The sequence below is a fragment of the Rhipicephalus sanguineus genome, chromosome 4, assembly GCF_013339695.2.
Source record: "Rhipicephalus sanguineus isolate Rsan-2018 chromosome 4, BIME_Rsan_1.4, whole genome shotgun sequence".
Lineage (NCBI taxonomy): Eukaryota > Metazoa > Arthropoda > Arachnida > Ixodida > Ixodidae > Rhipicephalus > Rhipicephalus sanguineus.
Genome location: NC_051179.1, coordinates 52,170,260 through 52,195,706, shown reverse-complemented (window position 1 = coordinate 52,195,706; position 25,447 = coordinate 52,170,260). Strand labels below are relative to the sequence as shown.

At 44.8% G+C, this 25,447-nt stretch overlaps 1 protein-coding gene across 1 annotated transcript in view; it reads right to left on the bottom strand.

The window, feature by feature from the left end:
- Window positions 1-1,992: 1,992 nt before the first annotated feature.
- The window catches only part of LOC119391200 (uncharacterized), a 59,305-nt gene continuing 35,850 nt past the window's right edge, over window positions 1,993-25,447 (bottom strand). The window contains exons 6-15 of the mRNA XM_049415191.1: window positions 22,258-22,712; window positions 22,160-22,216; window positions 21,480-21,532; window positions 13,334-13,613; window positions 11,895-12,048; window positions 10,782-10,932; window positions 6,078-6,190; window positions 4,305-4,605; window positions 3,614-3,887; window positions 1,993-2,315 (exon numbers count right to left, since the gene is read on the bottom strand). Of these exons, the coding sequence (XP_049271148.1) occupies window positions 2,237-2,315; window positions 3,614-3,887; window positions 4,305-4,605; window positions 6,078-6,190; window positions 10,782-10,932; window positions 11,895-12,048; window positions 13,334-13,613; window positions 21,480-21,532; window positions 22,160-22,216; window positions 22,258-22,712 (1,917 nt within the window). The 3' untranslated portion in view covers window positions 1,993-2,236. The remainder of the gene's footprint in view (window positions 2,316-3,613; window positions 3,888-4,304; window positions 4,606-6,077; window positions 6,191-10,781; window positions 10,933-11,894; window positions 12,049-13,333; window positions 13,614-21,479; window positions 21,533-22,159; window positions 22,217-22,257; window positions 22,713-25,447) is intronic.

The window sequence follows — 25,447 nt, the reverse complement described above, 5'->3', positions numbered from 1 at the left end:
CATTGGCATGATGCAGCTAGATGGTGTGACAGGAGTAAGTGGAGTAGATGCAGCGAGCTGCGCGATTTTGTACAGCTTTATTGTTTTAGAAAGGTCAGGCTGATGTGGTATGCCCGTTATCGCCTGGTAGGCTGAAAAAATGTTAGATAGGCTAGTACATTTATGGAGGGGGGAGAAAAACGCTACTGTCTTTGAAAGTATCCTACGATGTGATTGACTTTGTCAATATTTGTGATGCGAGAGGATTAGAAAAGGTTGCTTGAAATGATGATGCCAAGATACTTGCATGCATTGACAGAAGAAATCTCAGTGTTGCACATGACATACATACATTCTTATATAAGTACGTAGAACTTTTGTGACAACTTATACAACAAAATGAAGCCAGTAGACAATGAAGCCAAGCTTTCCTTGGCTTTCCTTGACGACGACAATTCCTCTTGAAACGTTCGCTCCAGCGACATTCCCTCTTCAATGATTTCTCATGCTCATAAGTATGTCATATAAGTACATGTGCCGTACTAATATTTTCTTTATTCACTGCCAAACAGAGATATAGACGTACCAGCCAACAAGCTGATGAGAGAAGCAATCAAGACTCGGGCAAGTACATCAGTCTTTCTAATCTGGGTAGCCAGTCCGGTTCCGCGAGCTTGTACACCTGAATTATTCTGCTAACAGATCGTGGTAATATTAAATAACGCTTCTGGGCTTGCATACTACTGATTGTGGTTGTCGAAAGTGGTCGAACGTCATGCAAATCTAGACGCAAGGCCGATTAGGTCACCACCGCGTGCATACTTTTCTTGTACCAATGGCAGCTACATGTATAAAGCTTCCTGCACGCACTGCGCATGGTGACTTAGGGCGGCGAGAAGCACGAGCGAGTGAGCCCCGTTTGCAAGAGCTTCGCAATTAACGTTGGATCTGCATCCATGCTGCTATTTCTTTTAGTCTTATAATGGTGCAAGCCTTTCAGATGTGGTTGTATCACTGGCAGGTAGCCATAGGAGCATACTTGGGCAGGAGCGGCAGGAGGTGAAAGAAAATATTGCAGCTATTTTTGGCAGGCATCGCGAAGATCTTCAGTGACAAATGTTGCTGCTGAGCTTCTGGTGCTATAACCGAACAGGCATAAAGACCATAATGAGGTACTTAAAGGGACACTAAAGAGAAACAATGAATTGGTTTAGATTGATAAAGCGTGCTCGGAGAACTCTTGTGTAGTTTATTTCACCACCATAGGTTTATTATTAGAGGAGAAAACCAAGTTCAAAGTTTCATTTTTAAATTTCGCGCCGAACTTTGCAATTCATGACGTAAAAGATTTCAAAGAGCATTTAACGTATTTTAGCGCCACTGGTTCGACGAAATTGCCCCAAACTTGGTATGTTAAGTCTCTGGCCCCCTCAGAGGACAATGTACTTCGATTTAACCGATTAGGAGCTACGTAGGGCCAAGCAGGCGCCGTCAAAAATATGTGATGTCACGGCAAATGGTGTGGGAATTCCAAGGTGGCATCGCCACCTGTATTTTCTTTTTGTGCGTTTTCTCACTTATTAAGCGTCTTCTCACAGCAAGCGTGGTGTTTTTGGTATCGTGGAAGACTACTTTACTAATGCAAGAAAAATCGTTTTGCTCTTTAGTGTCCCTTTAAGGATGTGTCATGGGCTAAGCAGACAGGCAGACTGCTGTCAAGTTTATCAAGTGATATCAACAGGTTCATTCTTCTAAGGAGGAGTCCATGCCTCAAGCAGAAGCTTGGTCAAGTTTGATCAAAAAACTAGAAAGACGACAGTTCCACTAGAGGGTGCTCCCCTACTCATACTTTCTGCGTTTTTCACACACGCGCGCACACACACACACACACACACACACACACACACACACACACAACGTAAAGAAAGTTTGAACCAACCACCAAGTAAATTTCTGACTGTGCCCCGGGTGTTTATGGTTTGAGACATGCACGGATCCAGGATAAGTGTCCCAATGTCCTGACCCCTCTCAACTTAACAAACTAATTTCATCATTGCTGCCATCTGAATTACTCATTTATACGCTCACTTTGATACAAATTTATTATTATTTTTATTCTTGATTGTAAGCATCCATACAATCATCATCTTTAATCATCATATCAAAACCTCCCCACCACCTCATTCCACTGTCTGATTACTGTATGTTCACTAGCATCCACACATTGTAGCACTCAGCGAAATGTACTGAAAGGTGTTTAACGACCACCGCGATTCGGTGGGCGTCCTGCTGTGGAGCCAGCATTTCGTGCAGATGACCAGCTGTGGCCACTGAGCCTGTATGAAAGAAAAATCAGTTCAAGTGAGGCATTATACGGAAGGCAAGTACATATTCAATACAGAACAAAGAGGGCTACATTCGTTGCTGAACAATGCACTGGTCTGTCTGGCCATCAGGGCCTAGAGCATGTACCCGAGATCATATCCACATATATATATATATATATATATATATATACACACACATACATACAAAGAGATGGCAAAATTACTCCTTAAAAGTTATTAATTCACATTACAAAAACAGCTGGTCGAAAGTAATGAAATTACTTTGAAATTACTTGAACAAAAGTTAACAAAAGCAAAGTTATTCAATGCTTTGAGTTCAGATGATACATGGCTTTTCTGTGGGCCTGCCTCATTCCCCCACTTTCAGGTTCAGCATTCCGATCAACTTGGCTTTGTTATTTTTCTTTCTTGTTTAGTCAATTTTTTATGCCGTAAGGGAAGCAGACGTGCTATATTTTAGTCAAAAGTAATTTGCGAAGTTATGAGTAATTTTCTTGAAGTTACTCACTTGAGAAGTAATTGATTACAGTACTCTTACAGCAGAAAATAATATAATTACTAATTTAATTGCTGCCAAGTATATGTGTGTGTGTGCGTGTGAAGTCATGGCAATGCGAGTAAAACAAAAAAAGAGCACAGAAGACGGGGTACCGTGAATTACATATGCTTGATAAGGCCACTATAGCTTGCTTATTTATTACGATGGGTGTTTTCTGGTTATCACTACTGACAAATTTCATTGTTACTTTCACAAATATCCTTTAAAATTGCGTATACTTGAATTATCATGAGGTGCTCTAAAAGTGCCAACCAACCACATTTTTGTGTCTGCCTACTTTAAGTTAGTATTTATGCCACTACATAGTAAAGATATGCTTTAAACTAGTTATAGCAAAAATCTTTATGGATAGATATGAATTTGTTCGGTAGTTCTTGCGTCTACAAAGCACACAATAGACAAAGCAAGGAATTGACGACACAAGATAGCAGGGAACATATTCAATTAAACCAATTTGCAGGTCTACAATACAAGTTCATCTAAGTTCCTAAAGAATCTTGTCTACATCACAAGTGTACCATGTGATGACTACACACCTCTTTCCTGCAGTGAGGCCTCATGATACACTCCAAGAAACAGTTGGCCTTTTGTTTCCAAGCCACAAAAATCATTCTATGGCTAGCAAGAATTAGCTGCCGAGTTCTCAAAGTGCATTACAGCCGCCATACACGATCAGAATCTCGTTGATGATGATATACATAAAGAAGCAAAGAATGCAATCTCTTACGAGGTTCTATGGGGCTGGTAGTAGCCTGTGAAGACGACGTCCAGCTCTACAGTTGCATGATCAATAACCAGGAGGCACGCATCGCCAGTTGACACCGCTGATCCATAAACTTCAATGTCATTAACACTCCTCGAGCAATTCACCTTCGCTGCTCTCCAAGATCGCAACTTTGAGCACAGCAATAGCCAAGGAGCACCAACAGCCTTGCTGTAGCTGTAGTCAGTCCCATCGACCGAGCCAAGAGGCATAAAGGTGATCCTTGACGGTTGCACATCTTCAAAGGAACAAAAAATTGAAATGCAGGTGGTCTCTTCTTGTGTATTACGAACAGTCAAGGTGTTGGAATGAAACTGATGTGTTTAATTGACTTTTATGATTCACACATGTTGTTCTGTCTTCTACTTGTATCACACTGATTCAATGCATCTGCTACTTGGCCACAAAGCAACTTGGACAACTTCATCGGCCTCTTCAAAGGAACATTTTTAAATAAAGGGTAAATAATGTTCAATTGTGCCTTGAAGACTTTGCTGTCGTTAAGAAATTTCCATGCACAATGAATCTTCAGGCAAGTGTCTCTGTATGTTCAGGCACCGTCTCTGTATGTTCTCAAGTGACCTACATTTGTCACCAAGTATTCGTTCTGTCATTTCAGTGCATGACCGCATTGCTAGACTTGTCGGTGCCTCACCTTTAAGGTTTATCTTGTTTCCAACAAGGTGTAAACAGTCCTCATCAGTACAACCTTCTGTAGGTGTGAACTTGGCCACGTCAACAGTGCAGGCGACTTCTTCCCACGTTTGGAAGCCAGCACTTAAGGACAACTGCCGTGTCACTGCATCCACGTCTCTGTCAGCTTCCCATACACCATGAATGTGCCCAATGAGTGATGCCTGATCATCAGTCAGCTCTACCATGACAAACACGAAGCCTTGAGTGACGGCGTAGCCAAAGACACGAAGGGTGTCGCTTCGCCCGTAGGCATGCTTCACCTGCAAACGTGCATTGGAAACACACCACTTGCAGCTCATACAAGCATTTATTTCAATGTGCAGGAACTCTTTAGACAGACATTTGTGGTCTGACTACAGGCAACCTTTAAGGCTACTTGCAAGCACTCTTCGAGCTATTATAACAGAAATCTAGGGATGGGCAAATAGTGAATTTGAGGTTCGAAGTGAATCCGAAGCGAATGGTGATTTGGTCGAATAATTTCGAATCGAATAGTTCGAATAGTATTTACCGCACATTATTAAGAAAAATGAGCATTTTTGTCATGACCCTTGCACAATATTTTTAAGGATTGGAACTAGGTATGAGTGAATGTCACTTTTTTGGTTTGAAATGAAGCAGCCTGAATAGTATCAAGATTTGAATAGCAGTAGGGCGCAAGTTATAAGTGGTGCAATACGTTCCAATTTAAAAATTACTATACTTAGCGCATATAAGCCCATATAACAAGCTTTTAAACTTAAAAAAATATGTACATTTAGCCTTGAAATGTCGCTTCGCGGCAGTGCAGATTTCCCCTGAATGGGTTGTTTCACGGCACAGCAACTAGACGCTGCAGTGAAACCGCCTTTACAGGGGGTTATGTGCGGTCAAATGTGTACATATATTCGTTCATTTCGAATACTTCGAAATTTCAAATAATCTACATTCGTATCGAAGCGAATTCTAATACTGTAATATTCATTCGAATATTCGAAACACCCGAATATTCGCCCATCCTTACAGAAATCTGTAGACATCCCTAACACGTGAGCTGGTACTTCGCATTTCTGGTCAACCACTGGTCATGGAATTACCGTCTATTGTTATAAATACAACAGAGGAAAACACTGTAAAAAGGCAAGAGAGAAAGATGTCTTTCTTGGAGTCCGTAGTAGCTTGAAATGCTACTACAGATGCAAATAATGGAAGACATGAGAAAAAAGTGAAGCAGTAAATAACTGCACGGAAGGTCTGCATACAGCCTACTTTCTGTCGACTACAAACTAAACCTACTCATCTCGGACGGAACCATAAATTTGAATGTGGCAACTTCACTACGAAAATGTTCATCATCACCACGATGAGGACTGCACATGGGGTTGTTTCACTAAGTCACACAAAGGCGGGGCCACTTCTCTGTGAAAAGCAAATGAAGATGTAGCTGTGCCATAGTAAGTTACACGAAATGTTAGAAGAAGAAAACATATCGAATTTTGAGACGAAACAAAGGCTCAGAAGCTGCATACACTAAGGCAAGGCCATGTGTGGGTTATTCTACTTAATTCATATACTTTTGGCATGAGGCGCCAAATGTAATATTCAGTGACGAAGAAAGATAAAGATCACAGTTTATGATGAGAACAGTGGTGTTTTCAGCCAATACAAGACGCAATCTCTGTTGATGCTCTAAATGTTTGTTTATTTCTTTAAGATAATCCAGCAAACCAAAACGTTGCTTGATTACACGTACCTTTTCACTTTGGCAGTATTCCTTGTCTGCCGCGTTGCAACCAAAAAGACAGAGCCTTGCCAAACAGAAAGGGTAAACGTAGCTGCTGGCTATGTCTCTAGGGGTCAGTGCAGCTATAAAAAAAAAGGAAATATGGTTTCACCACATTAAGTAACGAACGGAGAGGGCCACGTGTAGACCACTTACTTTGTTTCCCTCATAGGTCTCGTAAAGGTCTCCAAGGGAAACATTTACAGAACAAAACTTATTTTTCGCTTAACTTGACGAAACATTCATAATGTTGCGGAAAGTGCCTTCACTTGTTAAATTTATGGAAAGTTCAGGAGACCTAGTAAGTATATGTGTGTTAAATACATGAACGTGTTTGTGTTTTTATTAGACGGGGGTATTCGCAATGCCCATAGAGTGTCGCGCCGCCAAGCGGAATTCAGGAGCGTCCTCTCGAGGTGGGTTAGTAGACGATAAAATGGCAGCACTACGCAGTCGCTCCCTTGTTCGGCTGTGCTAAGCGCAGTGTTAACGCGTTGGCAAGGAAGGAACACTACGACTTTGCATGTTCCCTGCATCAGTGAACAAACCGGGCCCTCCGTGACACGAGAAATCTGATACGTTCTTGCGAGACGCGAAGTTTTCGTGAAAATACGTGGCAACTCGCGTTTTCAATGCTGCTAGCCCACAGCGTACGCATACTATCAGCTTCGCGAGGCTTTCTCTAGCCACGTAAGTTAGTTAAATGATATCGTCTGACATATTCAGTTGAAGCTCATCCTGTTTTACTTGCATATAGCATTGGTCAGTGTTTCTTGTAGTGCATGAATCCCATAACACTGTACGCGGGAGGTCGCGCGGGCTCGCGATGTGCTCTTGCAAAACTGAGCGATCTCTAGTTGTCGATACATTAAAATAGGGCCTCTATCCTTCGTCAGCAAAGCGCTGTTACTAATCGTGCGAGCGACGTTTCAATCATTCGAGGACGCGTCTGCTCCACGCCTTTCGTGGAGCGAACGCTTTCCACACCGTCCTTCGCCAGTGTGTTGGTTTCATAGCCAGCGCTGCGCCGCTTGGTTTTGTAAGTTTGTTGATAGGTGGCAGCACACTGCAAGTGATTTGCTCGTTGACCGATCTGAGAGCAAAATGTTCTTCGCGCCCACCCAGACGTCTCTCTACTTGTAAACGTGGTGACGCGGAGTGGTCGAAGTCGTTCGGCGGAGGAAATTCTTCAGATTGCTTTCAGCAGTGATGTTGAAAGAAACCATCTTGACGACGAGGATTTTTCACTTGACGTAGAAGACTGTGAAAGCACCGAGAGTGACAGCGACGATGAACGATCAGCTGCTAACTCACGAGGAGCGAGTTTCACTTCACGTCCTCTCATGCGTTAATGTTCTTTCACGCTCGTAAGTCACTTTGATTGTATTTAATGTATAATATCCTTGAGCGAGATCAGAATAAAAGCATAGTTCCTCTTGTGCATTGCATGTATCACAATTATTGTGGATATTCGCAATGCCCACGAACTATAGGTGGCGCGCCGTGCTTTTCAAGATGGCGCCAGGAGGAGGGTCAACCCGTTTGATAGCATAGGAACAGATAGTACGTGCGGACGTACGGCCGTGCCACTTTCACCGGATGAAGTCATGAGCAGTGCTCAATTGGATATATGAGACTAAACTACTTTCCCAAACCATGGAAAGTGCTAAGTACTCGCCACCTAATTATTTGCTGTGGTGTGAAATGTTACATTTCAGCTCCGGTTACCGTGCACAACGATGCTTTGCGAAATCCTGTGCGTGCTACATAAAACTGCATCAACTAAAACTGACGTATGAGCAGAACGGCACTCCGAGGTAGTACGTACCGAGCCAACGTTTATAGGTACGTTGTACCGAGCCTGCCTTACGGATTTGCCGCAGTAGTAGGCCGCCAGCGAGTAGCGCCATCGCTGCTGCACGGGACCGCACGTTTAACGTGGTGATGGTTTGCAACATAATACGCCGTCGTCATTACCTGTGCAGTCGGGAACGCGGAGTTACGTCTTCAACGGAACACAAGCATTTAACTTCCCATTCAGTAGCGCTTGTGCCACAGCCATGCTGAAACTCTAGACGTGTGCAATTCACTTCACTCGCATGTTGCAGGCTCGATCAGCACGATCAAAACACGAATATCGAAAAGAATGCACACGTATCCTTTTCGCAACGTCGAAGAAGTTAGCCGAGAGGCGTGGATTGTGGCTGTGACTGCCCGTTCCAACGTTCTAACCATTTCGCTTCTCTGGTCGAGCTCGAGCGTGTTGGCGGCATGCGGCGCTCTATAATATCCACAATAATTGATACATGCAATGCACAAGAGGAACTATGCTTTTATTTTGATCTCGCTCAAGGATATTATACATTAAATACAATCAAAGTGACTTACGAGCGTGAAAGAACAATAACGCACGAGGGGACGTGAAGTGCAACTCGCTCCTCGTGAGTTAGCAGCTGATCGTTCATCATTGCTGTCACTCTCGGTGCCTTCAGTCTTCTACGTCCAGTGAAAAATCCTCGTCGTCAAGATGTTTTTTTTCAACATCACTGCTGAAAGCAATCTGAAGAATTTCCTCCGCCGAACAACTTCGACCACGTTTACCACGTTTACAATTACAGAGACGTCTGGGCGCGGAGAACATTTCGCTCTCAGATCGGTCAACGAGCAAATCGCTTGCAGTGTGCTGCCACCTATCAACAAACGTACAAAAACAAGCGGCGCAGCGCTGGCTATGAAACCAACACACTGGCGAAGGACGGCGTGGAAAGCGTTCGCTCCACGAAAGGCGTGGAGCGGACGCGTCCTCGAATGATTGAAACGTCGCTCGCACGATTAGTAACAGCGCTTTGCTGAAAAAGGATAGAGGCATATTTTAATGTATCGACAACTTGAGATCGCTCAGTTTTACAAGAGCACATCGCGAGCCGGCGCGACCTCCCGCGTACAGTGTTATGGGATTCATGCACTACAAGAAACACTGACCAATGCTATATACAAGTAAAACAGGGTGAGCTTCAACTGAATATGTCAGACGATAACATTTAACTAACCTACGTGGCTACAGAAAGCCTCGCGAAGCTGATAGTATGCGTACGCTGTGGGCTAGCATTGGAAGCGCGAGTCGCCACGTATTTTCACGAAAACTTCGCGCCTCGCAAGAACGAATCAGATTTCAAGTGTCACGGAGGGCGCGGTTTGTTCACTGATGCAGGGAACATGCCAAGTCGTAGTGTTCCTTCCTTGCCAACGCGTTAACACTGAGGTTAGCACAGCCGAACAAGGGAGCGACTGCGTAGTGCTGCCATTTTGTCGTCTACTAACCCTCCTCGAGAGGACGCTCCTGAATTCCGCTTGGCGGCGCGACAGTCTATGGGCATTGCGAATTATGGAGCGCTGCATCGCCAATACGCTCGAGCTCGACCAGCGAAGCGATATGGTTAGAGCGATGGAACGTGCAGTCACGGCCACAACCCACGCCTCTCGGCTAACTTCTTCGACGTTGCGAAAAGGATACGTGTACATTCTTTTCGACATTCATGTTTCGATCGTGCTGATCGAGCCTGCAACATGCGAGTGAAGTGAATTGCACACGGCTAGAGTCTTAGCATGGCTGTGATACAAGCGCTACTGAATGGGATGTTAAATGCTCGTGTTCCGTTGAAGACGTAACTCCGCGTTCCCGACTGGGTAAGTAATGACGACAGCGTATTATGTTTGCAAAACATCACCACGTTAAACGTGCGGTCCCGTGCAGCAGCGATGGCGCTACTCGCTGGCGGCCTACTACTGCCAGAAATCCGTCAGGCAGGCTCGGCACGTACTACCTTGGAGTGCCCTTCAGCTCATACGTCAATTTTAGTTCATGCAGTTTTATGTAGCACGCACAGGATTTCACAAAGCATCGTTATGCACGGTAGCGGAGCTGAAATATAACCTTTCACATCGCAGCAAATAATTAAGTGGCGAGTACTTTGCACTTTCCATGGTTTGGGAAAGTATTTTAGTCTCATATCCAATTCAGCGCGGCTCATGACTTCATCTGGTGAAAGTGGTACAGGCCGTACGTCCGCACGTACTATCTGTTCCTATGCTAGCAAACGGGTTGACCCTCCTCCTGGCGCCATCTTGAAAAGGACGGCGCGCCACCTATAGTTCGTGGGCATTGCGAATATCGAGCCATTGGTGCGCTGTACTACTGTAGCTGTACTTCTAATTTTTCCCAGCATCAACTAAAGTCTACCAGTTCTACACTCAGTTTCACAGATGAAGTGCAATGCTGTGGAAACCATAAAAGAAGTTCAGTTAACAAAATGTATAGGGTAACTCCACGCATCTCGTGGTCAGCTTTCGTGGCCGTGCATGCTTGTGCGAGCCGAGCATGAGCCTGCACCTGAGGCATCGCAGCTGGCTGCAAATAAGATACCAGGAACCGAAAACAATGAAGCATTAAGTGATGTGGAACAACATATTGAAGCCATATGATGTAGTTCGTTCATTTCTAAGGCACAAAACATCTTCGAGTATTACTCAGCCTAAAAAATAACATATAAATCACATTCTGGGTGGTAAAAAATTGAACTATTTGTTGGTGCGAGCGCATTTACTGCAAGAAGTCTCACTAGCCTCTACAGTGTTGCACCTGATGTATGAAACGGAGTACAGAGGTATACTCACGATCTTCGTCGTGCAGTGCATTTCTTATCTGCCAGAAACGCCGTAGAAGCCACGCTGCATCTTTGGGCCTTGGAGACCACCCCATGGCAAAAGGGTACACCTCCTCCCAATGATTCTCTTGCTTTGACTCACCCATGGCTTTGTACAGAACCTGAACAGTCAGAATCACAAAATGCAAAATGGAGTGAGGTAAAAACACGAGCGCTCAAGAGTGATAAATTGATTATGCAGTTCTTGCAGCGGTGGGGGACTGGCATTGGCACTACTTGGCAAGCATTTTATAGGTAGTATATGGCTGTCGTTATTTGACAATCCAGGCACCTACTGTAGATGTCATGTACTTTATTAAAAAATCACTAGCCAGAAAATAGCATGAAAACTCCACATTTGCTGCTACGCAAACATTACTGACTTCTCCACTACTTTTGCTTGACACATTTCAAGTCTGCCTTCATAGTTGTGTTTCACCACATACTTGATTGAATGGCATAAAATAGCAGCTAGGTAGGCTTTGCAAGCATATTTTTGGAGCCACGCAATGTGGCTAGCATTGTGAACACGGCCAGTGGTATTACTGACAGGCGATAGTGAAACAGTTTCAGCAATAGATATGTACAGGATAGGTACTACTTGTCTTTTATTCTGAAACATAAAAGTATTTAATGATGCTTAAATTATTAAGAACATCATTGGATAGTCGATCCTTACAATAATAAGGTAAATGAAGAATGTTGTTTGCCAATGTCGGCATGTCACATATAGTTAGAATAAATATTGAGTATTAAAAAATGTTTCCACATTGTGTGCAACATTCTTAAATGAGGACCGACCCAGTATTACAACGCGAGGGTTATCACATGAACTTTTAAAATAGGATTTCTATTTTTCCTTTCCACCTTGGCTTGTCGCTGGCCATACATGACCATAGTCGATTCCAGCAGGAATTGGTGAAGGCGACTTGTAACTACTGGCACAAACCATAAGCACTAATACTGCTGGGTCATGTGGGGGCTGGATTCACCTAGTTACAAAGTGCAGCTTTTTCAGCTTGCTTCAAGACAACCTTGTGCATCCTGTGAATGCCGATCAACGGGGCATGCACACCACAGTTACCTTGGGGTCAGAGGCAGGCTGATGTGGCATGTCAACGAGAATGACAGTGTATCCGTACTTTGATGCCAATGCTAGATACTTCGTGATGTGCCAAACCATGATGTCTGTGTATCTGTACAGCATGGGCACGTCATCCTTCATAAAGCTTTCAATTCTGCAAAATAAGGAAACAAAAAATAATAACCGTACGAAGAACCCAACTTGCATATATATAATGTAGTGTTTCTGCTGTCTTCTTATTTTTTTCCCCATTGTATGCATATCTTGTTGCTAAGACTGACTGCAGCTATTAGACACATCATACAGGAAAGTGGCAGATAATTCCCGATTGTCTCAAAATGCTGCAGGAGCAAGTGTTCTTCCTTCATTTTCCAAGAATTTTGAGTTTCTGTAACTACCAGAGGTGTTATTTAAGGTAGGGACAAGGGTGCGCTTGCCCTTCTCCTCCTCTGGTCCCCCTTGAGAACGCATACCTTAGCATCCCTGGAGATCTTGGGTATTTGGGTATTCATTCACGTGTCTAAATATTTGCAGATAGAGGAGACAGGCTAGGTTAGGGAGTCAAACACAGTTGAAGCTCTTCATAGGCAAGCCACATCCGACATATCATACCTCGAATACTTGCTTATAATGATCATTATAAGCATGTATTTATTGTATGCTGCTATCGGCGAGAAATACTTTAGATCACATACTTTTGTTATATCCAGAAATTCATTTTATCTGTGCCCGTTATATCCAGTCTTAATTGTATCAAAACGGCCATGACACGGTCACCCAACAAACAGAAGTAGAGCGTTTATTGTACCTATACGTTTATGAAAGATGCAATGTAAAAGAATATTCAGTACAAAATAAGCCCTAGAAGTCGCCAGCTAGAAACCCCGGCCACCGTCAGCAACTGCCATTTGGCAATGGCAGGTGTGACGTCATGTGCTGCATGGAGCAGAGCTGTAGCCTTCCACCCAAGTTTCAGCCGCTGCAAATTGTTCGATTTCAATGTCAAGCTGAAGAAAGCTGAAATAGCGAGATTGCATGCGACACTGACCGGCGAACAAAATCTTTCGCCGAATCCAGATGCTCGCACAGCAGGCAGCTTGTTACGTCACAGCTCGCGACTGTTGCTCGTCTCTCAGGCCGTTTGCGTCTTTATAAAAATATTCCATTGTATATTAAGTACACGTCCAAATGCGCTAAAATTTTGCCAGCTTGTTTGTGAACGCACAAGGATTTGCCCACATAACACGGATTATTATCGAAAATTGGATGTCATGGCGCTTTTAAAGATCATGCTTCGGAGACACAACAGCTAGTGTAGATGTAGCCGGCTGAGGCCGAAGAATAGCAGAGACAAGCGATGTACATAGTCATTGTAGTACTTGCGCGAAAACAAACGGGGACGAAGAAAGGAGACACACGTACATAGCCTCCACACTTACTCGTTGAGGGTAGCATCAAATCGTGTTGATGCAGTTGTGGATATCTGGTACTTGGAAGCACGTGACGAGCCAGTTGGGCTTCTGCTGCCCGCATACACCTGTTTCAGCCGGGCTATTACGGTGTCCCTGCCTGAGCCAAAGGAGCCACGTACCAGTATGAAGAGGCGACCATGGGTGCGCAGGAAGCGCCGAGTTGCGTCGTGATTGAGGCACGGAGAATCCACAAAGTCCGGCAGTTGTTTTACGGCATCTGTTGGACAGCTGTCTGGCTGCTCATGAGCTGCAGTCCATGCGTAATGGGTTAATCTCATTAAAAAAAGTAGAGAGTTACTCATGAAAGGTATCACTACTGATTGCTCCCTCAAGTAATACGATACAGGACACTACAGAGCAGTTCTCACACCGCAAGAGAAAACTCCACTGCTCAAAAGCAGAATGTCATTGACTACGTCTATTGTTTGATCACAAAGAGAAACGATGAAAATCTTGGCAACACTTGTCCCGATTGTCTTTAAAGTGACCCAGTATGCTCTATTTCAGAGTGTGACGAGTGAAAATTGGCTTTGAGGCTGTGACTACACTGATAATCCGCAAGCTAAGCATCAGTTACCCAAAAGCATCACTGTCAAACATGGTAAATGTTAGTAAAACTTGTTGTTGGGCTAGTTGGTGCATGTTACAAGAAAATTCGACGACGCAAACCACCGAGAAGAAAAGGCGAAAGAAAAGAGCGTCATTCCTTTCGCCTTTTCTTCTCAGTGGTTTGCGTCGTTGAATTTTCTTGTAACATGGTAAATGTTGCTGTACATCTTCTGCAGAGCTGATAGAAAAGCAGTTTAATCAGTGTCACCGATGAAAGGACTAAAGTACATGGCGCAAACAAACGACATCTACAATTCCGCAACGGTCCAACACATATTGTATCAGCATAGATCGCTGAGTCGTGAAGGTCAGACTTCATGACTCAGCGAAAGCATGATGCACAAGCTTCACTTGACATCATTCATGGCACTGCCCATTTCATAGGTGCTACAAAAGCTATTGCCATACAACCATGGTACCTGTGCGGGAATCATGCCTGTAGGTTGTAGACTATGAATTTTTTGTGTGCAATCAACTCTTGGTAATTAGACCTTCGTTAATTTGACTTTTCAATTCATTCAAGTGCACATGAAAGTCCTCATGTGAGAAACCATAGGCTTATGGAAGACAAACGAACGTTAGCTCGAACGTGAAGGCATTCAGTCTGGTTAATTCGACCTCCACCATCACTCCATCAGGCATCCAGCAGTATTTGAAACCATCAAAACCCATAAAAAGTCATCAGGTGATGTCCTACAGTTTCTTTTTTGAGAATTTTTCAGTGCCAATTGCAGTATTGAGATCTAGGGGCACTGGCCTATAACAGTGCATTGTTAAAAACACGACAGGCAAACATCATTGGAGAATTCAAACATGCTGGCATATTTCATTAGATGTCCTGTGAACCACACTTCAAGGTCAGGGAGCAAAAAATTGGGGCAGCTATAGCTATACACACTAGTGGTGCAAAGACTGAGAAGTCAGCGGAGCTGGTGGCGTTCCCTCCTCCTCACCCTCAGTTTCCTTTACCGCCCTTTCATGTACTATACTATGCATGGTTACCCCTTGCTGTACTCTCGATACATGGCTATGCTATGCTACACCCTTTCCCCTCCTCCTCGTCCTCACTTCCCTTTCCCACCTCCTTGCTATACTATACACAGGTCGGCAAAAAATGTGGAGCTCACTCAGACTCACTCAGACTCAGACTCACCAAACTTTTCCTCATCCGGACTCACTCGAACTCAGACTCACTATAATTTTTCTCAACCGGACTCACTCGGACTCAGACTCACCAAAATATAATTCACTCGAACTCACTCAGACTCAGACTCACGGCTCGATCTGAGTCTGAGTGAGTCTGAGTGAGTCGACTCATGAGTCCGCTAGCCTATAATTAGCCTTTTTCTACCTTAATGTCAATGCTCTTTAACGCCAATATCTCGCATAATCGGTGCGCTACTTAGCACCTTTTGATCTCGTACCTTCAAATACAAGTTATCTGACTTTGTAGTTCAATAAGGACCGTTTTATTGAAAGAGATGACTCACACGAGATATTTTTATCAGTAACTTCCCATGAAGAAGTTTGCGGGGGGGGGGGGGGGTCAAGGCACCTCTTCCCCCTCTCCCTCCTCATCTTACGCCTCTGATCAATAAATATTGAGCTGACGTATGAACGGTAGCGCATTGATGTATGCGGGCCTACACGTGAGTATAAATGTGAGCCGACATAAGGCTGATAGTAATGCTGAAGTTGAGTAGACAGGACCATAGGTCGGCAAAAAATGTGGAGCTCACTCAGGCTCACTCATGCAATATATTTTGCCCTTAGGGCTCACTCGGACACAGACTCGCCAAAAGTTTCCTCAACCGGACTCACTCGGACTCAGACTCACCAAAATTTTTCCCATCCGAACTCACTCGGACTCAGACTCACAAAAACTTTACTCACCCGGACTCACTCAGACTCAGACTCACGTCTCGATATGAGTCTGAGTGAGTCTGAGTGAGTCGACTCATGAGTGAGTTTGCCGACCTATGCTATACAGTGCGTGGCTATGGCATGCTTTCTCTCTATCTCTTTCTTTCATTATCTCTCTATTTTTGTCTCTTTCTTTTTTTTCTTTCTTTTGCTTTCTACCCTCCTCCGCACCCTCAGTTCCCTTTCCCAACCTCTTGTTATACTATACTATACTATACTATACTATACTATACTATACTATACTATACTATACTATACTATACAAGTTTTGCTATGCTCTACTAGCGTGCCTGGATAGCCGAGTCGTTACGACGCCCGCCTTCGGATCGTGGGTACGCGGATTCGAATCTCGCCTCGCCAATAATTTCTTTCTTTCTCTCTCTCTCTGTACTCTTTCTCTTGCACATCAGAGTTATTGCATGCCACATTGAACAAATCGGCACGTGTGTTGTGGGAGCAAAGCAGAATTAAGAGGACGAAGGGAGCGCGTGCCGGTCATGGTGATGATGATTTCTGTTCGCACTACTCGGCGCAACGAAAAGCCCTGCAACACTTTTTCAGCGTGGTCCGAAAACGCTGCTGATCGGAAGTAGAGGCTCGCGAGAACACGCAAGCAAAACGCTATAGCGCAGCACGCGGCCCGGAATTTACAATAAATTCACCGTGAGCATTTATACAGCAGAATCTCGGTGATAAGAACCCGGCTGACACGAATTTAGGTCTGATACGAATTCGGAAAGTTCCCCAGCCATGTTCCATTGTATCCAATGGACCGAAATTCGGATGTTCCGAACACTTTTTTGCGCCGCGACGATACGAGCTTGGGTGCCGAAACCGTCAATCGAGCGACAGCCGACAGCAGTGTGCTCCGGCAGGCAGTACGCGCGCTCGGCCAGCGCACACACGGTTAACTGTGCTTATCGTTTGCCTCAACCGCTGTAGACGAAGCCGCGGTCGCCATCGACGCGATCATGTATGGCGACAACGAAACTCCGAAATTACACCCGCATCCAACCATAGGCTTGCGGTGGCAGGAGGACGCCCCCCCCCCCCCCTAGTCACCTAAGAAGAGGGGGCGCAAAGTCTTCCCCATACACTGACTTAATAGGAAGGGGGGCGCCGCGATCAACCTTCGCCTAGAGTCACTGGAAAATTTTTCTAGTGACTCTACCTTCGCCTGCCCCCCCCCCCCCCCCCGGAAGGGGAACCCTACGCACGCCTATGCATCCAACGCTCAACGAGTCAAAGCGATCAGGGGCCCGGTGTAACCAGGGGGGGGGGGGGGTTGGGGGTTCAAACCCCCTTGCCCCACCGGAAATTTTCAATTTTGCTTGCGTGTATATATATATATATATATATATATATATATATATATATATATATATATATATATATATATATATATATACGCACACATACAAACGCACGCACAAAATACATAAAGTATGGTTGAACCCCACCCCCCCCGAAAAAAATTTCTGGCTACGGCCCAGAAAGCGATGCTGCTTGCGGACAAATCCGCGGTAGCCGCGATCATAGATAACAATGACGTAGTCCGGAAGAAACGTTGGCGGCCAGCGCACATGGAGTGAAAACAGAACTATACCGTTTGCCACAACCACTGCGCACAAAACCGCTGAAACCGCGGTTGCTGTCGACACGATCGTGTATGGCGACGACAAAACTTCGAAAGTACACGCGCATACAACGCTCACCGAGTCAAAGCGATGCTGCTTGCCGCAACCGCTGCGGACAAAACCGCGGTAGACGCGATCACAGGCAGCAACGACGTAGTTCTGCAGGCACGTGTGCGGCCAGCACACAGGGATTGAAAACGGAATTATCGTTTGCCGCAACCGCTGCGCACGAAACAACGGTGCCGCGGTCGCTATTGACGCGATCATCGATAACGACTACGCAGCTCCGAATCAACGGGGCTAACGCAGCGTTACATTAATCTCAATGAAGTCGAAAAAAGGCATGGAGCGTTTCGGCGTTCCTGTCGCTCGCTTATGGCTATGGTAGAGCGAATTTCGGCAGGCTTTCCCCGTAACCGGACACCACCCCGCTTCTTTTGAGCACCGCTATCGTCCTTTTTTTTTTTCTGCCATCCCTCTTTTTTCTGAACGCTGCCATCAAGTAATAAAAAGAAAGTTCATAAAAAGAAAGGTCAAGGTCACGCTTGAGATGGATGGGATGATTACACACGCTGATACTACGTGCGTACAGCATTTTTACAGCGGTACTGTTAAGCTTTTCGTTATGCCGTGCCGAGTCGACAAACACTGTCATCGGCGGCCAGCGCGCTCTGTGGCTTTCTTCGTTTTCTTCATGTTCTTAGTTAGCGTTCATGTTAGTCAAGTGAATCAAGCCTAGCTATGCTAAAATCAAGCTAATTAAGCAAAGCCGTGTCATAATCACGATAATTAAGACCACAGTAATTATAGCATTGCTAATTAAGACTGTGCTAATTAAATATAATTAGGATCTTACTAAGTCCTACCTAATTTGGATCATGTCAATTAGTGCCACGGTAATTAAGACCTCGCTTATTAGGATCGCGCTATTAAGAACGTCTAATTAAGAGCTTGCAAGTTAGCGTCATGTTAATGAAGGCCTTGCTAATGAGCAAGGCATAATTATCACAGTAATAATAATATAATAATAATATCTGGGGTTTAACGTCCCAAAACCACCATATGGTTATGAGAGACGCCGTAGTGGAGGGCTCCGGAAATTTTGACCACCTGGGGTTCTTTAACGTGCGCCTAAATCTAAGTACATACCCGAAGGTCGCGGGATCGAATCCCGGCCGCGGCGGCTGCATTTTCGATGGAGGCGAAAATGTTTGAGGCCCGTGTACTTAGATTTAGGTGCACGTTAACGAACCCCAGGTGGTCTAAATTTCCGGAGCCCTCCACTACGGCGTCTCTCATAATCATATCCTGGTTTTGGGACGTTAAACCCCAGATATTATTATTATTAAATCTAAGTACACGGGCCTCAAGCATTTTCGCCTCCACCGAAAATGCAGCCGCCGCGGCCGGGATTTGATCCCGCGACCTTCGGGTCAGCAGTCGAGTGCCATAACCACTAGACCACCGTGGCGGGGCGATTATCACAGTCGTTACATAACACGATCCTAAATAGCAATCTATTAATTAGCGATGTCTTAAACAATTTAATTGACACAGCCTTAAATCGCATGTATTTAATTACCACGGCTTTAATTACCAGGATATTAATTAGCAGAGTCTTAATTAGTACCCCAACTTGTTAGCCAAGCCGTAATTACAATGAATTTAATTACTATGGTCTTAACTAGCTTGGTCTTAGCATTGCTTGGCTTAATTGGCTATACTAAGCATGAAGCACTAACACCACGAAGAAGAGGACGAATAGCGCCAGAGCGCGCGTCGGTGAGTTTCTTGTCGACTCCGCACGGCATAACGAAAAGGCATATAACAGCGCCGCTTTAAAAATTCCGATACGCACATAGTATAATTAGCGGGTGTAATCACATCCCGTCCATCTGAAGCACGACCACTTGACCTTTTCTTTTTAACTTGATGGCAGCGTTCAGACAGGAAAAAAAAAAACGCCAGGCATGCTCGGAAAGCGCAGCACAGTCCCAGCGAAAGCTGGAAGAGCGGCATTTCTAGAGCCCGTTGTAAACTCTCTTGGGGCTACTAATACAAGTACACTAGCAAGGTACCCACTATGCCATAAATCACAATATTTGTGAAGTTGGGAAGCCATTACAACGCCATTATTCATCATTGTGCGCAGAAGCGAGGTACCAGCTTTACATATGTAAGGCATTATGTGCACTTTACGTGACGACTGACGACGATGAAGAATTGTGGCTCAGCCCTTTGTAATGGGTTGGAAGCTTTAAACGGCTCACCAGTTACGTAATTCGCTTTGTGTGACGCCCTGTCGCTGTTTCACTCTCCCGCCATGCAATATAACATACTTTGACGTGAGAAATAGAGACTGAGAGAGGGGGGAAGAACTTTATTGAGACCCTGAGGAAATGGATGATGGGCTTATGGGCTTCCTTGGCAACCAATGCAAGTGCACTTGCGAGGAACTTACTACACTATAAATCATCATAATTTCTGTGAAGTAGGGAAGCAGCCACTATGCCATTTTTCGTCATTCAACGGAGAGCCGTGGTACCCGCTAAAAACATGTAAGGCATATTATGCGCACTTTGTTGGTGTTGTGCCTGACGACGATGAAGAATTATTGCAGAGCCCCTTGTAATGGGTTGGAAGCATTCAACAGCCCACTCGTTGCGCAATTCGCATTGTGTGACGCCTGGTTACAGAATTCGCGTTGTGTGGTGCGTGGTTGTTATTTCACTCTTCCACCACACTAAATTACATATGTTAATGTGGTTCCTTCCTGACATGAAGCCTGTATAGCGTATTTTTGCAAGGCAGTTCCAAGCACCGGCATGGCTCTGAGGTACAACACTGGGCTCCCACGCAGAGGGCCCAGGTTCAAACCCCGTTCCATCCTGGAAATTTTTTCTTATTTCGTTTTTTTTTATTATTTCGAGCGATAGTGGTTACGGACACCGGCGGCGGCGGCGGCGGCGGACAACTACGGCGCCAAAAACGGCCGTTGAAATGATCTCAAAACAGCTTTCGCTGTAAAAGAAAGAATGACGACAGCGGTGCTCGAAAGAAGCAGGGCTCGTGTCCGGCTCTCGGAAAAGCCCAGCAGACGACAGCTGCGCAGGACTGCTTATAGCGCGCATGCGCGTATTCTCGTGCATTTCACAGCAGCGCTCCGTTGTGCGGCGCTTATCAACACGGCGGTTGATGCTCGCACGTTCAGGTTGGGCGGCTGTACATTCCACGAAATTGTTTCCCACTACCGTCTGGCCAGAACCCCCCCCCCCCCCTCTTTTTTTTTTTTCATACCATACTGAACAAACCTCAGGCTAGCACACTCAGACTTCTGCAAACCCGTTCGTATCCCAGTCCTCGGTCCCTTGATAGGATAGACCCTTATCACTCACAGTAGTGCCCCAAATGTGGCCATGAATCATTACCTTTTGATCACACGCTCTAGCTGTGCCCAGCCCTTAACGCCTTTCCACCCATCACGAAGGGGCAATGGGAGGAATCCCTCAGAAGCAACAATCTTCACACTCAACTGCAGGCCGTCCAGAGGGCCCACGACATCGCGGCGGGGACTTCCACATCCGGTTCCATCGTGGGCGGAGCCATCAACTTCATCTGGGGGTGCCTCCGGCTCCCCTAGATCTCAGTTCTTTAGGACTCAAATAAAATTCTTGTCTTGTCGTGCCCCTTTGATATTCGTATCGCCGAGGTTCTACTCTCTCTTTCTCTCTCTCTCTCTCTCTATATATATATATATATATATATATATAGATATAATGTATTGATCTATAATAGAGCACTGCAAATTGTCTTAAAGGAAATACAGGCATGTGGTTTAACTGTAAAACAATATGCTTAACCTAAATGGAGGTAACAAGCTAATAGTCTCCACAGAGATGAGAAATTCTTACACAGTGACTACGTTAGGTCGCAAGTGAGCTTACGTATGGTAGCGGTGAATTGGCCAGTTGACCATAGTTGATCGCGACCACTTGCCCTGCGATATAAGAATTAAATTGAGCTTCTTATGATAGTTGGGAACAAGAAAACGAGAATAGCGAATCTTCAGGACTGCGTCTTGCAGTAGATTATATATAACCTCAATGCAGTTGCTAAGATCTTCTTCACTGAAGGAAAAATTAAAATATAAATATTCAAGAGCAGAGATCTCTGTCAGCGCGCTTTAAGCTTCTTACTTTATGCATTAGAGTAACAATAAAAAGGATAAGATGTGCAATAATTTGACACTGTGTGCGTAGAAAATAAGAGCACAATACATGTTGCAGCCAATGGGGATCAGTTTTATAGGCTCCACGGGGGCTAAGTTTGATTTGCAAAGTATAAAGGAAACTCATTGGAAGTATGAAAGTGTCCAACACACACACACACACACACACACACACACACACACACACACACACACACACACACACACACACACACACACACACACACACACACACACACACACACACACACACACACACACACACACACACACACACAATGAGTGGTTAATTAATAAGTGTTGCCAACAGACCTTAATGCTCCTAGAGCACACAACTGTAGTACATGCACACAATGCGTACAGTGAAAACAATATTTGTAAAACATTAAAACGCACCTGGTAGTGTGAGCCTGATAGTAGCCTGTGAATACAGCATCCAACCTGACAGTCTTCCTGTCTGCAATCAGAAGACACGTGTCATCCGACGCACCTGCGGGAGTTCCATAACAGACACGCCGTCGACATCCACACACGTCCATGGCGCTGCACCCGTGTCCCTCCAAGAGCGCATGTTGTAGCGCAGAAGACTGGCACGCAGCACAGCACTGCTGTACTTGATGGCCTTGGCAGTGGCAGAGCCCAAGACAATGAAACTCACTCGCGATGACGGTGGAAGCTCGCAGCGCGCGGCTCCTTCTTCCGAGACCACTGTTTCGTCAGATTCATTTTGCGCGAACATGTCGTGCAGTTCCACGGTGCACAGCACTTCATCACACTGTCGGCCATCCGCATATCTTGAGATTGCAGTCTCCAAGCTAGCTGGCTGCTCACTATCTCCTATGAGCGATGCTTGCGCTTCTGAGAGCTCAACAACAGCCATAACTAGGTCGCCAACTACAGCATAGCCGAGGACGGTGATTGTGTCTTTTGAACCGTAAGCTTTTTTCACCTGCGGATGGGAAGTAAACAGGAGCCCTATTGTCACACGCGCTCCTTTTTTCTATTTTTTTTTTGTTACCGGCCCATTACACGTGCAACTACTGCCTTGCGCAAACCGTGCCCGAATGACTGGGAACCTTCCAGATTATTTTAGAACCTTCCGATAAGGTTACGCGCTAAACGTATACGTGAACAATTTAGTTTATTCTGGATCTTCCGCGGCCACCAGCGATAACGCTGGAATCTTCGATGTCACATGTATAAATGCCGACGCACTTTACCGCTCGGCAGATTACTCGACGGCCGACGCTGTTCTCGCCGCTATCAGTTTACAGCTTGAACTGCTTGTATTTTGATCATTTTATTTCCCGGTCACAAGTTCGACCAAATAAAGAGTTCCGTACTTCCCGAGTCCTGCTGGACCCTTCTTCACCGTCACGGCCACGTGACAATATGATTTCATTTCGTAAGGGAGCAGCGCAAAAGACGGAGCATGAAAACACACAGCCACACGTAGCGCTATACGTGTGGCTGTGTATTTTTTCTGCCCCTCTCTCTGCGCTGCTCCCTTACGATATGTTCAACCAACTAGCCGACAAATTCACTCTTCATGATTTCATTGCAAATATGGCTGCTCTAACTTCTGAAATCTGTCGGGATATTTTGAAAACCTATTATACAAAGCCATTATAATATCATATGTTGAATCCTGTTATATGAATGGGAACATGTTTTGAATCCAGCTGGCTTCATTTAGGGGAATGACGTAGTACTATATATTGGGTTCTTGGGCTAGGTCGGCAAACTCACTCATGAGTCGACTCACTCAGACTGACTCGGACTCAGATGGAGCCATGAATCTGAGCCTGTGTGAGTCCGGGTGAGTAATATTTTTGGTGAGTTTCAGTCTGTGTGAGTCCGGTTAAGAAAAATTTGAGGGTGTTTGAGTACGAGTGAGTCCGGCTTAGTAAAATTTTGTTGAGTGCGAGTCCAAGTGAGCCTTATGGGCGAAATATATTTCATGAGCTACTCTGAGTGAGCTCCGCATTTTTTGCCGACCTATGGTTCTTGAAAGGAAAGGCGAAAATGCAGACACCGCAGACAACTGGACGAGCACCTCTTGTCTCTCTTCCGTGGTGTCTAAATTTGCGCCTTTCCTATCAAGATGCTTCGCCAACTATCCCCTCAAGAAGTACTTCTACCAGGCCCGTAGCCGGGGGGGGCTAGGGGCTCGGGCCCCCTCCCGAAATTTTGGTGAAGTAGATGTTTTACCAAAAATAAATAATGAAAATAGGTGTTTTTCTCAAATAGTCAAGGTTTTCAGCAAGTGCCCCCCCCCCCCCCGAAAAAAATTCCTGGCTACGAGCCTGACTTCTACAATATGTTCCCAGCCGCGGTGGCCGCATTTAGATGGGCTCAATATACGAAAATGCAGATGCACGTTAGAACAATTCCAGGTGGTCATACTTAATCAATTAATTAATAAAATTGACCAAGAATGTGAAAGTAATTTAATCAGTGTCTCGGGACAACATGCACTATCTTTAGCATTACCTGGGTTTTTTATATGTATGTGGGCACATTCAAAGTCCACGGAACTGAAAATTTTATTTCCGAGAAACGCTCCTAGCGCGCCAAAAAATATTTGAAGGTGGCGGCGCGTGCCTCCTGTTTTTTGCTCACTGCAATGTTTTCGGATTCATCGGCCGAATTTAGCGCGAACTATAAATGATGTGTCGAAAATTCTTTTGCTGGTTTTATTACGCATTGCTGTGAATTACATCCATGCTTTTTTTATGCCGTCCTCAAAAAGAAGAAAATGTGAAAAAAATGGCAAACACGGCCGAAATCAGAAAAGGCCTCCTAAGTTTGAGGCGCCTTGGCGCCTTTACTATTTCAAACAGAAACTTGAAACAGTGTCAACTATAGAAAATAGCCTTTGCAACATTTATACGGAAGATCATTGTTCTACGCGCGCGCAAAAAAAGAAAAAAAATTGTTAAATAGCGAGTTTTTTCAAAAAAGTACATTTTCAAAAAATAAAATAAAAAAAACTCCGTTCTCAATTTTGACGGCAATTTTTATCGAAGAGCGCTTATGTCAATGAACACACGGTTTTAATATCATGTGTCCTCATTTGCTTTGTTTACGAGATATAACTGGCCAAAGTGACCCTTGCTGTGAGTGCTCACTTCAGTGCGACTGATGGTTGTTAATAGCTTGTATTGTGTGTAAATCGCAGCTTTAATTATTCTTCTGCAGCAAAACCTTGCTCTGGTGGCTTTTCGTCAAGAAAAATGTGTTATCAGATTTTATTTAGTTCTACCGTGTGCGAAAGTGGCCTGCTGCCGCCCTCTAAAGGGTGATTCCACGAGAGATCGAACATGCCTGTCCGGTCGATATTTTGTTTGCCTGGGTTTTTTATATGTTATGTGGGCACATTCAAAGTGCATGGAACCGAAAATTTTATTTCCAAGAAATGCTCCCAGCGTGCCAAAAAAGTATTTGAAGGTGGCGGCGCAGACCTCCTGTTTTTGTTCACTGCAATGTTTTGGGATTTCACGGCCGAATTTAACGCGAACTATAAATGATGTGTCGAAAATTTTTTTGTTGGTTTTAATACGCATTACTGTGAATTACATCCATGCTTTTTTCCAAGTATTTCAAGGAGCCTTTGCAACATTTATGCGGAAGATCGTTTTCCTACAGACAACGCAAAATAAGAAGAAAATAGTTAAAGAAGCG